Genomic DNA, 12,597 nt, shown 5'->3' on the forward strand with positions numbered 1-12,597 from the left:
TATATAATATGCGTAGTTTAAAAACATCAAGCTGTAAAATTCTTATATTTTGGGGCCACCGGTCTAAATCATCACCGATAGAATACTAACAGTCTCTTCCAGCAGGCCTACCCAGATGAATTTTTAACCTAAGAATTTTAAGATGTTGTGATTGTTATTTTAATATTGTGTTGGTTTTATATGCTCTTTTAACCAGTTTTATGTATTATATTGTATTTAATGTTGCTCCTCACCTCGATCCAGAGGGAGAGGCGGGTAAGTAATAAGTACATATATTATTTATTATTATTATTACTACTACTACTACTACTTGTAGACGAAGTTTGGAGTCAATCCAACCTTCCTGCAAGGTAGGCCCCGGACCAAACGTCCTGTTGTCCCCGGCCACCCCTCGCCCTAGTCCTCTTCCCAACCGGGATGAGCCAGAGATTCCTGGAATAAAACACACACACAGTGCTTAAATGCCAAAACAAGTTTAATACCATTCAGCTAAAACTAACATGTAAGGTTTTGGCCAGAGGTAGCAGCAAATGTGGAGAAGGGGACGGGAAGGGAGGAGAGTTAAAGGAGGGATCACAAAAGGGTAATGTACTAGAAGCCACGGCTCCATCTAAAACCTTCAAACACACAACCCACCCCCAGCCATAAAAGCGCTAGCCTTATCTCAGGAAATCCAGACATTTAAAATAAACAAAAGACCCTAGCTTACTCCGAGCAGCCGTCCCAGGCTGACTTGGGTGTTCTTCCTCCAAAACCAAAACAGAAGATTCTCATCCCAACCAGGATAACCTTTTTTAGGGTGACCATATAAAAAGGAGGGCAGGGCTCCCGTATCTTTAACAGTTGCATAGAAAAGGGAATTGGTATATATGGGGAACCTGGTGAAATTCCCTCTTCATCACCACACTTAAAGCTGCAGGAGCTATACTACAGTGACCATTTTAAAAGAGGGCAGGGCACCTGCAGCTTTAACTGGTGTGATGAAGAGGAAATTTCACCAGGTTCTCCATAAATACAAATGACACCTGCTGAAATTCTGATTTCAATACAACTGTTAAAGTTACAGGAGCCCTGTCCTCCTTTTCATATGGTCACCCTAACCCTTTTTATCCCCTTTTGAATTTAGGGCCCCATGACCTCGCTGAACCAACCCCCAGCTCGGCCTGGCTCTTAACAACCCTCCCCTCTTAGGGAGGGCATCGCCCTCTCTCTCACAACTAAACCCAATTACCCTAACAACCAGGGAGATAACCTGCAGGTGAGAGGACCAATTTGACCTTGGAGTCTTGGTGCTGAGAGTTCCACACTCCCACCTCCACTTAACATACCATCATAGCTACACAACACATACCAGAACGGATACAAAGCAGAAAGAATAATACAATTAAAACGCCAGTAGAATTAAAGAGCCAGTACAGCCCGCAAACCAGCAAGGCCCCCTGTCCTTCACAATAATAATAATAATAATAATAATAATAATAATAATAATAATACAAAGTCTGCATAGATTGTAAGGGGGACCATTTGATTTAATAGTTTTGTATAAACTATCATCAGAGATCCCATCTATCTGATAGTGCCAGATATTGACTGCTAACATTTTAGGTTATAATGTAATCACTGAAATTATTCTTGTGACTTTGGCATGTATGTCACCACCGTGATAGCAAAGGGTGGATGCTGCAGACAAATGGAGCAGCCCTAGAGCGACCCACTGACTGACTCCTTGGTCGAGAAAGGATTGTACCTCAAATATTTTGAATATTTTAAATAATGTGTGTTGCTATATGTGAGCAATTCTGTATTTTGTAATGGTCTTTGTGCTACAAACAAATAAACTATTCATTCACTAATAATAATAATAATAATAATAATAATAATAATAATAATAATAATAATAATGTATTTATTATTTACCCGCCTCTCCCTCTGGATCGAGGTGGGGAGCAACATTTATTTATTAATTTATTTTATTACATTTATATACCGCCCCACAGCCGAAGCTCTCTGGGCGGTTTACAACAGTTAAAAATAGTAAAAACATTAAATACAATATAATACATAAAACTATTATTAATAATAATTAATATATTAATATTATTATTAATAATAACAGTATTAAAGCTCTGCTCTTTGCAGGCCAAGCAACTCTTCGTTGGCCATTTGCGCGTTGGCCAATGAAAGCGCAGAAGAGATCTTTCAGTTTCCTTTCCTTCGCGTGCCGGCCCTCCCGGAGAACCACAACTCCCGCCATGCACCGCGCCGCAACGCTTCCGGGCGCTTGTAGTCTTTTCGCGCTCCCTGCCGCATTGGGCTCCGGGCGCCGCTGCCCCCTGGGCGAACTACAACTCCCGTGAAGCCGCGGGGGCCGAGGAGGGCTTTTCCCCTTGCCCCGCCGCCGGGCTCTCCCCGTCGTCGTCGTCTTCTTCTTCTCCTTCTTCTACACAGCTGATCGAGAGGCGCAATGGCTGCAGCGAGCGCCGCGGATGCGGGGCGAGGGGTGGCCGAAGGAGCCGGCAGAGGCGATTTGGGGGAGGACAGGTAAGGGGCGAGGTCCAAGCGGGTCCCCTCCCCGGGCGGGGCAATCCACGAGCAACCCCTGGGGTGGGGTGGGCAGGCAGGGGCTGCTTCCCCACCGCGGGGCCAAAGCCAGCCCCCTCTCCCCAGTGCTCTGTCTCCAGCAGCAACCGGCACGACGCCTGGGGAGACGCTCCCGAGCACAGCCGCCTTTCGCCCTGGCTGCGGCCCCTTTGGCAAACCGAAAGCCAGAAAGAGGCCGCCCCGGATCGGGGCCTTTGGAGAGAGCTCCCATTATTATTAATACTATTAATATTTATTTATATAGCGCCATCAATTTTCATGGTGCTGTACAGAACCAAATAAAACAGAGTACAAAACGCCCTGCCATGTGGCTTACGTGCTAAAATCACAGTAACAAACAAACAAACAGGGAAGGGAAAGGCCTTTTCAAACTTGATTTTGATCTGACTTTTATACTGTTAGTTTTACCCTACCCTGTACCTGTTTGCATTCTCTTCCCCTCCTTATTGTTTTACTATGATTTTATTAGATTGTAAGCCTATGCGGCAGGGCCTTGCTATTTACTGTTTTACTCTGTACAGCACCATGTACATTGATGGTGCTATATAAATAATAATAATAATAATAATAATAATAATAATGATTTTATTAGAATGTAAGCCTATGCAGCAGGGTTTTGCTATTTTATTGTTTTACTCTGTACAGCACCATGTACACTGATGGTGCTATATAAATATTTATTTATTTATTTATTTATTTGTTACATTTTTATACCGCCCAATAGCCGAAGCTCTCTGGGCGGTTCACAAAAGTTAAAACCGTAATAAAACAACCAACAGGTTAAAAGCACAATTTCAAAATACAGTATAAAAAGCACAACCAGGATAAAACCACGCAGCAAAATTGATATAAGATTAAAATACAAAGTTAAAACAGTAAAATTTAAACTTAAGTTAAAATTAAGTGTTAAAATACTCAGAGAATAAAAAGGTCTTCAGCTGGCAACGAAAGCAGTACAGTGTAGGTGCCAGGCGGATATAATATAATAATATTTTATAAAATATAATAATAATAATAATAACCAGCATGGGGGACAATAAAACAAATGATAAAAACTAGTATCGTCACATATCCGCCCCTGACAGTCTGGACGGGTTCTGGGGCGGATTCGATGTTCCAACGGGCAAAGGCGCTGCCGGATCAGGGCGGTTCTGTTCAGCTATCCTGGACCTCGATCTGCCTTTTGCTCCAGGACTTTTGTCTCGTGATCCAGAGAGGTGCCGAACCTCTTTCGGTCTGAGGAGCGGATTCAAGTTCACATTCTTTGGTGGGCAAAAAGGTTCAGGGGCCAAAGAGAGTCAAGACCAGTATGCTTTGGCTTCAAGAGCTTCCTGCCAGTAACTGTGTCTTCGGAGAGGCATTTTGACCTTTTTAGGATCAGGGGAACTTGTGCAAAAAGACAGGAGACCCACAAGTGATCAGCCCTGGTGTAAACCTTCCTCCACCTCCCTATTTCTTTCTTTCTTTCTTTCTTAAAACCGTTGAATCCAGTGGCTAGCGCTGTGTCTTGCAGCAGCGAAAGTTGTGGTTTGCCAACTGACCAGCGAAAAGCCAGCCTGTCCTGCTCTTGTGCCTTTATTAGCCGGTTGTTCCAACCCACCTGGCAACAGGTGAAGCATTGCGCAGGGTGGAGAAAAGCGGGCTCTCCTGTAAATGCCTGTCGATCAAATTGTTCTTGAAACAGCACAGGGGCAGAGGCTGGTCAGGAAGTTGGCAATTCTGTGTGAATTCACTGTGTAAAGCACTGCTCCCTTTTATCAGGTTTGCTTGAGGGAGGGAGGTGAACATTCTTGGCAAGTCAAAAAAAAAAATCCCGGAAACTTTTTGTAGGATCAGACTGCATTTTTAGGATGTTTTTAAAATGTTTTTAGGATGTATATTATGTTTTAATTCAGATTTATGGATTTTATATTTATTTATTTATTAAATTTATATACCGCCCCATAGCCGAAGCTCTCTGGGCGGTTTACAAAAGTTAAAAACAGCGAATATTTAAAAAAGTATACAAAATTTAAAACCTTCAAAAATATAAAAACAACAGTATAAAACACTATCCAGATTGACAACTGTCAGCCAAGTGGTCAAAATGGAGAGGCGGGTAAGAAATAAATTTATTTATTTATTTATTTATTACATTTTTATACCGCCCAATAGCCGAAGCTCTCTGGGCAGTTCACAAAAGTTAAAACCATAATAAAACAACCAACAGGTTAAAAGCACAAATACAAAATACAGTATCAAAAGCACAACCAGGATAAAACCACGCAGCAAAATTGATATAAGTTTAAAATACAGAGTTAAAACAGTAAAATTTAAATTTAAGTTAGAATTAAGTGTTAAAATACTGAGTGAATAAAAAGGTCTTCAGCTTATTTATTTATTTATTTGATTCCAGCTTGGCAGGCAGGATGCTGTTTGGTTGTTAAAGTTACTGTTGTGGTAGAAGTTGTGTTTGAACTTCAGCTACTAAACCTGAATATAGCTTGGATCTTGCTTGGAGAAGCTTCTAAGATTTAAGGTGGAAATTGGGGAACAATTATGCTTTCATTATCAGGACGGGTATCTTCCCTATTCCAGGCAATACAGAGTGTCTCCTCTACACCTGCCATCATTATGACCACCCCTCTTTTAAGTCCCTCCTCTTCCTTTCGTTCATGCTTCGCTTCACATCAAGAGACTAGTCCTCATTTCTCCTTCTGAATGGAAACCCAGAACAGGCCAGGTTTCACTTCCCTCATTTCCCTTTTCGCTGCTCAGGTTCTCCATACTTCGCCCGAGGCCTTTCTTGGTGACTACTTTATTGTCCTAGTTGATCAGTTGTTCTGGAGAGAGGGATCCTAAATCTGGTGTGTGTGTGTAGATTAATATACCAGTTTTGTACATATGGGTGTGTTTGACTTCTATTGCTTTTGACTAGATGAAGTTTGGGGTCATGCAATACTGCAACATTAACGCTATACTGCTCCAAAGATTGATTTTCCTTGAGTAGGAAAGCACCACGTCTCAAGGACAGAGTTTTGCCTTCTTTTTGCACATGTTGTACCAAACATAATGATACTTGTAATGCCCCTGGATTTCTCTTTATCCAGGATATTCTCTTAACTATGCAATCGAAAACCTAGATAAGGACAGTAAAATATTTTCTGTGGCTGCCCTACTGCTGGGGAAGATATTTCCTTTGGAGACACACCAAAGGCCGAGCCTATGTTTTTAAATTTACTTTTTACTTGTTAAACTTTTATTTGGTCTGCCTGTAGATTGTCAAAGCTAAACCAGTTGTGTTGTGGGCCTAATTTTTTTAAGCAGTTGTCACACATGGAGCTATAGGAATAATATTAATCACCATCCTGTTAAAGCCACATCTCTTGGCTGACATGCTGTGATGCCATGGAATGTTCGCAAGCATTCTAACTGCTGAGGAGTGAACCATAGAATGTTGAAAATCAGTACGGCTTTGCAGGTGAAGCTGGGGGAAGGAGGCTCTTGCAGGTCCTAGGAAGAGGAAGGGTTGTGTGCTGCTGGCAGGAAAGAATTCTGTCAAGCTGGGAGGCCTGAATCTCACATTATGCTTCAATACAACAAGACACTTTTATCTGCAAGCTTCTTACACTGTGTATGTTTGTATCAACTGATGGGGAAGGATATATAAATAAGCAAAGAATAATTCCACAGGCTTACCAATGCTGACGTCTAACAGGACAATTCCCCTGACTGTTAGCTCTGTATTTTACACTTTTCATGCTGGAAAGTTCCCTGGGAACCTTTCTCAGCTAAAAAGGGGCGCTTCTTCCCAAACTGTGGGAACGATCCTTGCTGAAATTTCCTCAGCATGTTGATTTTGCTCACTGGCACACCAGCAAGAAGCTCTGGCTAAGGAGAGACTCAGCAAATCCGGCGTTCGCCTTTGTTGTGTTCTTGTGGGCCTGGAAATTAATCCACTGGGGGGGGGGGGAATCTGCCTTTTGGGAAGCGTGGCAATTTTAACCTCTTGCTGACGTGCATGTCTGTATTTTTTTAATGTTACCCATGATGTTCTAAATAATGTGCAGGGGTGGGTGGGGGGAATGACACATTTTGGCCAATGCAGAAAGCAACAGCCTTCCCCCAACTCTCTTTAGAAAGACAAAATGTCCAACATGTGTCAGCGTTTTGTGTGTTTGCTCACTACCGCACCATTTCCTCGGATGCTGCTTGCGGGACTGAGAAAACTCGCAGCGTGACGTCGCTTTGCCTTCCTAGATGCTCCAGGAGAGAGAGGAGGAGACGGCTCACGTCAGCTGTCAAGTGTAGTTCCAGCTTGTGAAACACTCCAGGGTCGTTCCACTGAAAGAAAGCAGGTTTCTTCCTTCTCCTTGTTTGGATAAGAGAATAAAATACATGAGGCGTCCACCCTACAAAATAACTTTAGCCTAGGCCAGTCTTCCTCAGCCTGCTGCCCTCCAGATGTACTGGATTGCAGTTCCCATCATTCCCAGCCAGCATTGCCATTGGCCATGGGAGTTGCAATCCAACAGATCTGATGAGCACCAGGTTGGGAAGACTGGTGGCCCAGACTAAGTCTTAAGAAAAACAACCAGGTTAATTTATTTTATTTATTATTACATTTTATATCCCAGGGTGTGTTTTTCCTCTTGGAAGGAACCCAAGGTGGCTTCCATGTTCCTCCTCCTCTCCATTTTATCCTCACAACAACCCTGTGAGGTAGGGGAGGCTGAGAATCAGTGACTAACCCAAAGTCACCCAGTAGGCATCATGGCCATGTGGGGTGGGGACCAGCACCCGGGTCTCCCAAACCTCAACCCTAAACTCTAACCACTACACCTTGACTCTTCAATCCTCCTCCCGCCACTGAAACGAAACTTTAGAACATGTAACTAAACACATCTTTCCCCCATTTCTTTGTCTCTGTTTTCCTTTCTTTCCGAAGCGTGGAGAAGTGTTGTACCTCTCAACAGCCCTGTAAGGTAGGCAGGGTGTATGCTGCAGTTATGTGGAAGAAGAACAGTGTTTAACCTAGGACATCCATGTTGCCACAGTTTGGATAATACTGCAAATCCCAGAGGCCCTACCAGCTGAGGGGAGAATCACATACAATACTCAGCAGTTTGAATGATGGGGAAAAGCAAACAATGCCCTTGAAACAGAAGCATTTCCTTGAGGAATCATTTCTGAATTCCATACAAATGAAGTAACAATAGCACATTGATTGAGTGGAGTACCCCTTAGCCTCCAAGGTCCCAATCCACTTGGAATGTCTCTGATGCAAGCCCAGCTAAAATGAACAGCGTCTCCCCAAGAGCACAGCCAACCCTGAATTCCCTTCCTGTCTGAGTGGGGCTTGTGCAGGAGATTCTCCTGATGGAAGAGACCCCAAAGCTCCATAGGGTGCAGTCCTATTTATTTATTTATTACATTTTTATTCCGCCCAATAGCCGAAGCTCTCTGGGCGGTTCACAAAAATTAAAACCATAATAAAACAACCAAGAGTTTAAAAGCACAATTACAAAATACAGTATAAAAAGCACAACCAGGATAAAACCACGCAGCAGAAATTGATATAAGATTAAAATACAGAGTTACAACAGTAAAATTTAAATTTAAGTTAAAATTAAGTGTTAAAATACTGAGAGAATAAAAAGGTCTTCAGCTGGCGACGAAAAGGGTACAGTGTAGGCGCCGGGCGGACCTCTCTGGGGAGCTCATTCCACAACCGGGGTGCTGGGTCCTATGCATATTCAGACCGAAATAGGCAAGGTTGGCTGAGGGATGCTGAGAGTTGTAAGACTTTTTCTGTCTAAACATGCATAGGCTTGCACCTTGAGAATATCTCTTACAACCTCTCTCTTGCCCTCTCCGCTTTGGAAATATAAATTGCAATCTCCTTGGGGCAGGGACTTATTTATTTATTTGTTTATTTAAATAAATAAAATACTTCCATATTTAAATAAAATACTTCCATATTTTTCCTTGATTGCTCTGGTAAAGTGTCCTGTACTTTAATGGTGCTGCAGAATGAATGATGATGATAGCAACTTTGCTTTCTAACCATGCACACTTGAATGTAGTGGGCCTTACTTCTGAGTAAGCACGCTTAGTATTGCATTGTTTTGGAAGTGCAATTCCTGAACATAGTTCTTATTAAAGCGTGCAACAGCAGCTCACCAGCGGTCCAGATTCTACAGCCAGATCAATGGTATTTGGACTTCCAGTATCCCTGCAGAAGTTCCATTATGATGTGGTTAAAATGTTTGCCTGCAGATTGAAATGGAAGAGGGGGAAATATCTCCCACCTTGCAAATTAAGAGGAAAACTCCAGGCTTTTAAGATTAGATTGCTGTCTTGGATTTTGTATGTCGTTGCCCCAGATATATCTGAGCGCATGGGAGCCGTAACTGGAGACATTACTGTTTGATGGTGCAAATCGTGTATAGAACCCAACCGCCTGTAAGGGGGAAACCTCACTTCCTTCCAGCCTCCAGATCACTATCTGGAGAACAGAGTATCCCCTGAGATAAGAAGCTAGCACTCCCTGGGACAAATAAACACTTCCCATTATTAGAAGAGTAAATTAGTATGTGCAGACTGTACCAGTTTGGATTGCTGGTGGGATTTGCGTTATAGTCTATCGACAGTCACGGAGAAAGGTATTTAGTCTCGCCTTCTACAGGACCGGGTAGTGTTTTATGTTCAGGGCGTGTTGCTTTGTACAAAACAGCGTTCCATCATGCGAGCATGCGAGCACCCCTAGCTGCATGGTACAGCCCTGACACTGGTTGACTCCCCCCCCCCCCCCGTGAGAACGAGGCCAGAGGTAACACTGCACCAGCCTACTGATTTGGCACCATACCCACCTCTGCTGCTGCAGCCATTCTATCTGGAGGGCCCCGTTTTCAGTATAAACCACTAGCTTAAATAAAATTATTCTTGCTTATCTCTTGCGGTTGGAACTCCCTTCTTGACAGGCTGCCGTGACTCTGCATTCTTTTGTGCATGCTCCAAGTGAGGATCAAGTATTTGCGGAAGAAGGGGCGGAAGCTTTCTCTGTGCATCCGTGTCTTTGATGTAGGCGCCTGCCGATTCGTGGTTTTTTGCCGCTAGGGGGGGATGTTGCCATCCCATTGGCCGATTGGGGGTGGGGGGGAGCCACTCACAAACTCTCATGGGGGGGGGGAATACTGAGTGAGGATCAAGTCAAATATTGTGAACCCTTGGTATGGAGCCCACCCCCCAAAGGAACAGTGGTCCTATGATGGTGACTACGAATTTTGAAAGTTCTTTTCCACTTGCATGATCTCCTTGGTGAATGGAAATGTTCACTTCCGCTTCTACCACTTTTGAACATCTGAAGCACAAGTTTGTTCTGGTCCATTTCACCACTGGTTTGTGATTTATTTATTTTTAGTAAAAGTTTAATATTGTAAGCCTTGTGGGGCAGGGACGTATATTCTTAGCCTATGCTACATCATCATCATCATTTATTTATTACCCACTACTCCCTCTGGATCGAGGCGGGTAACCACATTGAATATGAGAATACTATAAAATACATTAAACTGATTAAAAACATATAAAGCAAATGCATTATTAAAATAACAGTCAGACATCTTAAAATTCGACTGGGTAGGCCTGTTGGAAGAGATCAGTCTTCATGGCTTTCTTAAATTCAGGCAGGCCATTCCACAGTCTCGGAGTGGCAGAAGAGAAAGTCCTCTGGGTAACGATTGTCAGCCTAGTTTTGGCTTACTGGAGAGTAAGTTCTCCCCAGAGGACCTGAGTGTGTGGGGCAGATTGTACGGGAGGAGGCGATCCCGCAGGTAACAACAACAACAACAATTTATTATTGATTTATTGCATTTATATCCTGCCCTTTTTCCTCCAACAAACTAAAGGCGGCATACGCAATCCTCCTCATTTTATCGTTACAACAACAACCCTGTGAGGTAGGCTGGACTGAGAGTCAGTGACTGGCCCAAAGTCACCCCAGTCACAACATTCTCACTCTCAATAGTTCTTATTGTTGTTCTAATTTTATTGATTTGTTTTGTAACATTTATATACCACTGAATATAAGAGAATCTCTCAGTGGTTCAATAATAGCTTATTGATACATATAGTTAGTTAATTTATTTTTATTAAATAAAATCACATAAGGCATCATCCTACGCTGGCCGGGAAATGCTGGGAGTTATAGGACTTTTTTTCTGTCTACATATGCATAGGATTGCTCCCTTAAGCTGGAATTCTATATACCTTGATGTTCCGTCCTTAATGTACACAAAAAGGAAGAGAAGTCTCAGGATGCTATAGAAAAGTTTATTGTGCAAAAGCCCAGCGCATTTCAGACTCTTGTTTTTTTACGCCTTCTCCAGGGAGGCTGTAAAAGTACATATAAAACCAGGAATGAGACAACACAGGACGTAAAAAACCTTTTACAATTGTCTTTTACCGTGAATATACCCGGTCACTACGTTCAACATCTAAGGTCCTCCTCCGGGTGCCTACTCCGAGAGAGGCTCGGAGTGTGGCAACGAGGGACAGGGCCTTTTCGGTGGTGGCCCCCAGACTCTGGAATGATCTCCCTGACGAGGCTCGCCTGGCGCCAACGCTGCTATCTTCCCGGCGCCAGGTTAAGACTTTCCTCTTTGCCCAGGCATATGGCGGCACATCTTAATCACCCACATGTTTAGTTTTTTAATGGTTTTTAATGCTTTAAGTGTGTATGTTCTGTGCTTTAGAATTTTAAATTTTGTATACGCATTTTAATCTTAATTTTAGAATTTCTGTAAACCGCCCAGAGAGCCCTGGCTATGGGAGCGGTATATAAGTGCAATAAATAAATAAATAAATAAATAAATACAATTATAAGAGCACACTGCAAACACAGCTTGATCTAGCAAAAAAAGCCCCTGCTGTTTCGTGTGCTAGTGCTTTTACTGCGAAGGTAGGATTCCTTGTGCAGGAAATCCCATGCATTCTTTGTGTCACTTGTTGCACGGTTCTGCTTTTCTCTGCAGCAGGTTCCTCGCCGTGTGAGCTTAGAACTGGCTGTCAGAGAAACTCGGAACGGTAGGCTGGCCAACATTTATCAGCGAGTGGAGCGCTTTAAGCATCGCTGGATTGGAACAATGACCAGGAAGGAAGAAAAACATGCGAGTTGTAACAGCGCCTGCCTTCTGGAAAGCTCCACACTTGCTTATTCCACCCTTTGGAGCAGGGGGTGCAGAACCATGAGGTGGTGGCCAGAACACCACCTATCCCCCCCCACACACACTCAAACCATGCTGTCTGTGGGCCGAATGACATCAGTGGGTGTGGTCATGTCCACTAACAGCATTCCGCCGGCCATTTTGCCTTTCTCTGTGCTGGGAGTCGTGTGGACAAGTGAGCACAGGAGGAATGCTCCTGCCGGCACCAGCCGAGTTCCTGGTGGTTTTTCCCAGCAGCCGTCATCCCCTTGGGGGCAGCACACGCTGCGCAAAGTCCCTCAGCTTGCGCCAGGTCGAATTCCCCACCTCCCACCCACCCCATATCCGTGCAATTATCTCCAAGCTTGGGGTAACAGCGGGGATTCCTCAAAGTGGTGGTACTTAAAGGCCACGCTCCGCCACTCTGGAGGACCCGCAGAGCCTCCGTAGGCCGGATGCGGGACTTCCACAGGCTGGAGGATCCACATCCCTGCCATACAGGAAGGACCAGAGCATCCTCTCCCACTCTAGAGGCCTTCAAGAGGCAGCTGGACAACCATCTGTCAGGGATGCTTTAGGGTGGATTCCTGCATTGAGCAGGGGGTTGGACTTGATGGCCTTGTAGGCCCTTTCCAACTCTGCTATTCTATGATTCTATCTGCATTGCCTGGTTCAGTCCCCGGTAGAGGCTGCCTTTGAAACATAAAATCACCGAATAGGATTGCTGGGAGGGGCCAATAAGGTCATCAAGTCCAACCCCCTGCTCAACGCAGGAATCCACCTCAAAGCAACCCTGACAGATGGTTGTCCG

The 12,597-nt window shown here is 43.9% G+C and overlaps 1 protein-coding gene across 2 annotated transcripts in view; it reads left to right on the top strand.

Annotated features, from left to right (window-relative positions):
* The first annotated feature begins 2,394 nt into the window (after positions 1–2,394).
* Positions 2,395–12,597, top strand: part of UCKL1 (uridine-cytidine kinase 1 like 1) — a 69,060-nt gene continuing 58,857 nt past the window's right edge. The window contains exon 1 of one of the 2 annotated variants that reach the window (XM_063147408.1): positions 2,395–2,541. In XM_063147408.1, the coding sequence (XP_063003478.1) occupies positions 2,465–2,541 (77 nt within the window). In that variant the 5' untranslated portion in view covers positions 2,395–2,464. The remainder of the gene's footprint in view (positions 2,542–12,597) is intronic. The other variant, XM_063147407.1, reaches the window with a different exon arrangement.

Source organism: Elgaria multicarinata, chromosome 1 (genome assembly GCF_023053635.1).
Source record: "Elgaria multicarinata webbii isolate HBS135686 ecotype San Diego chromosome 1, rElgMul1.1.pri, whole genome shotgun sequence".
In the NCBI taxonomy this organism is placed as follows: Eukaryota; Metazoa; Chordata; class Lepidosauria; order Squamata; family Anguidae; genus Elgaria; species Elgaria multicarinata.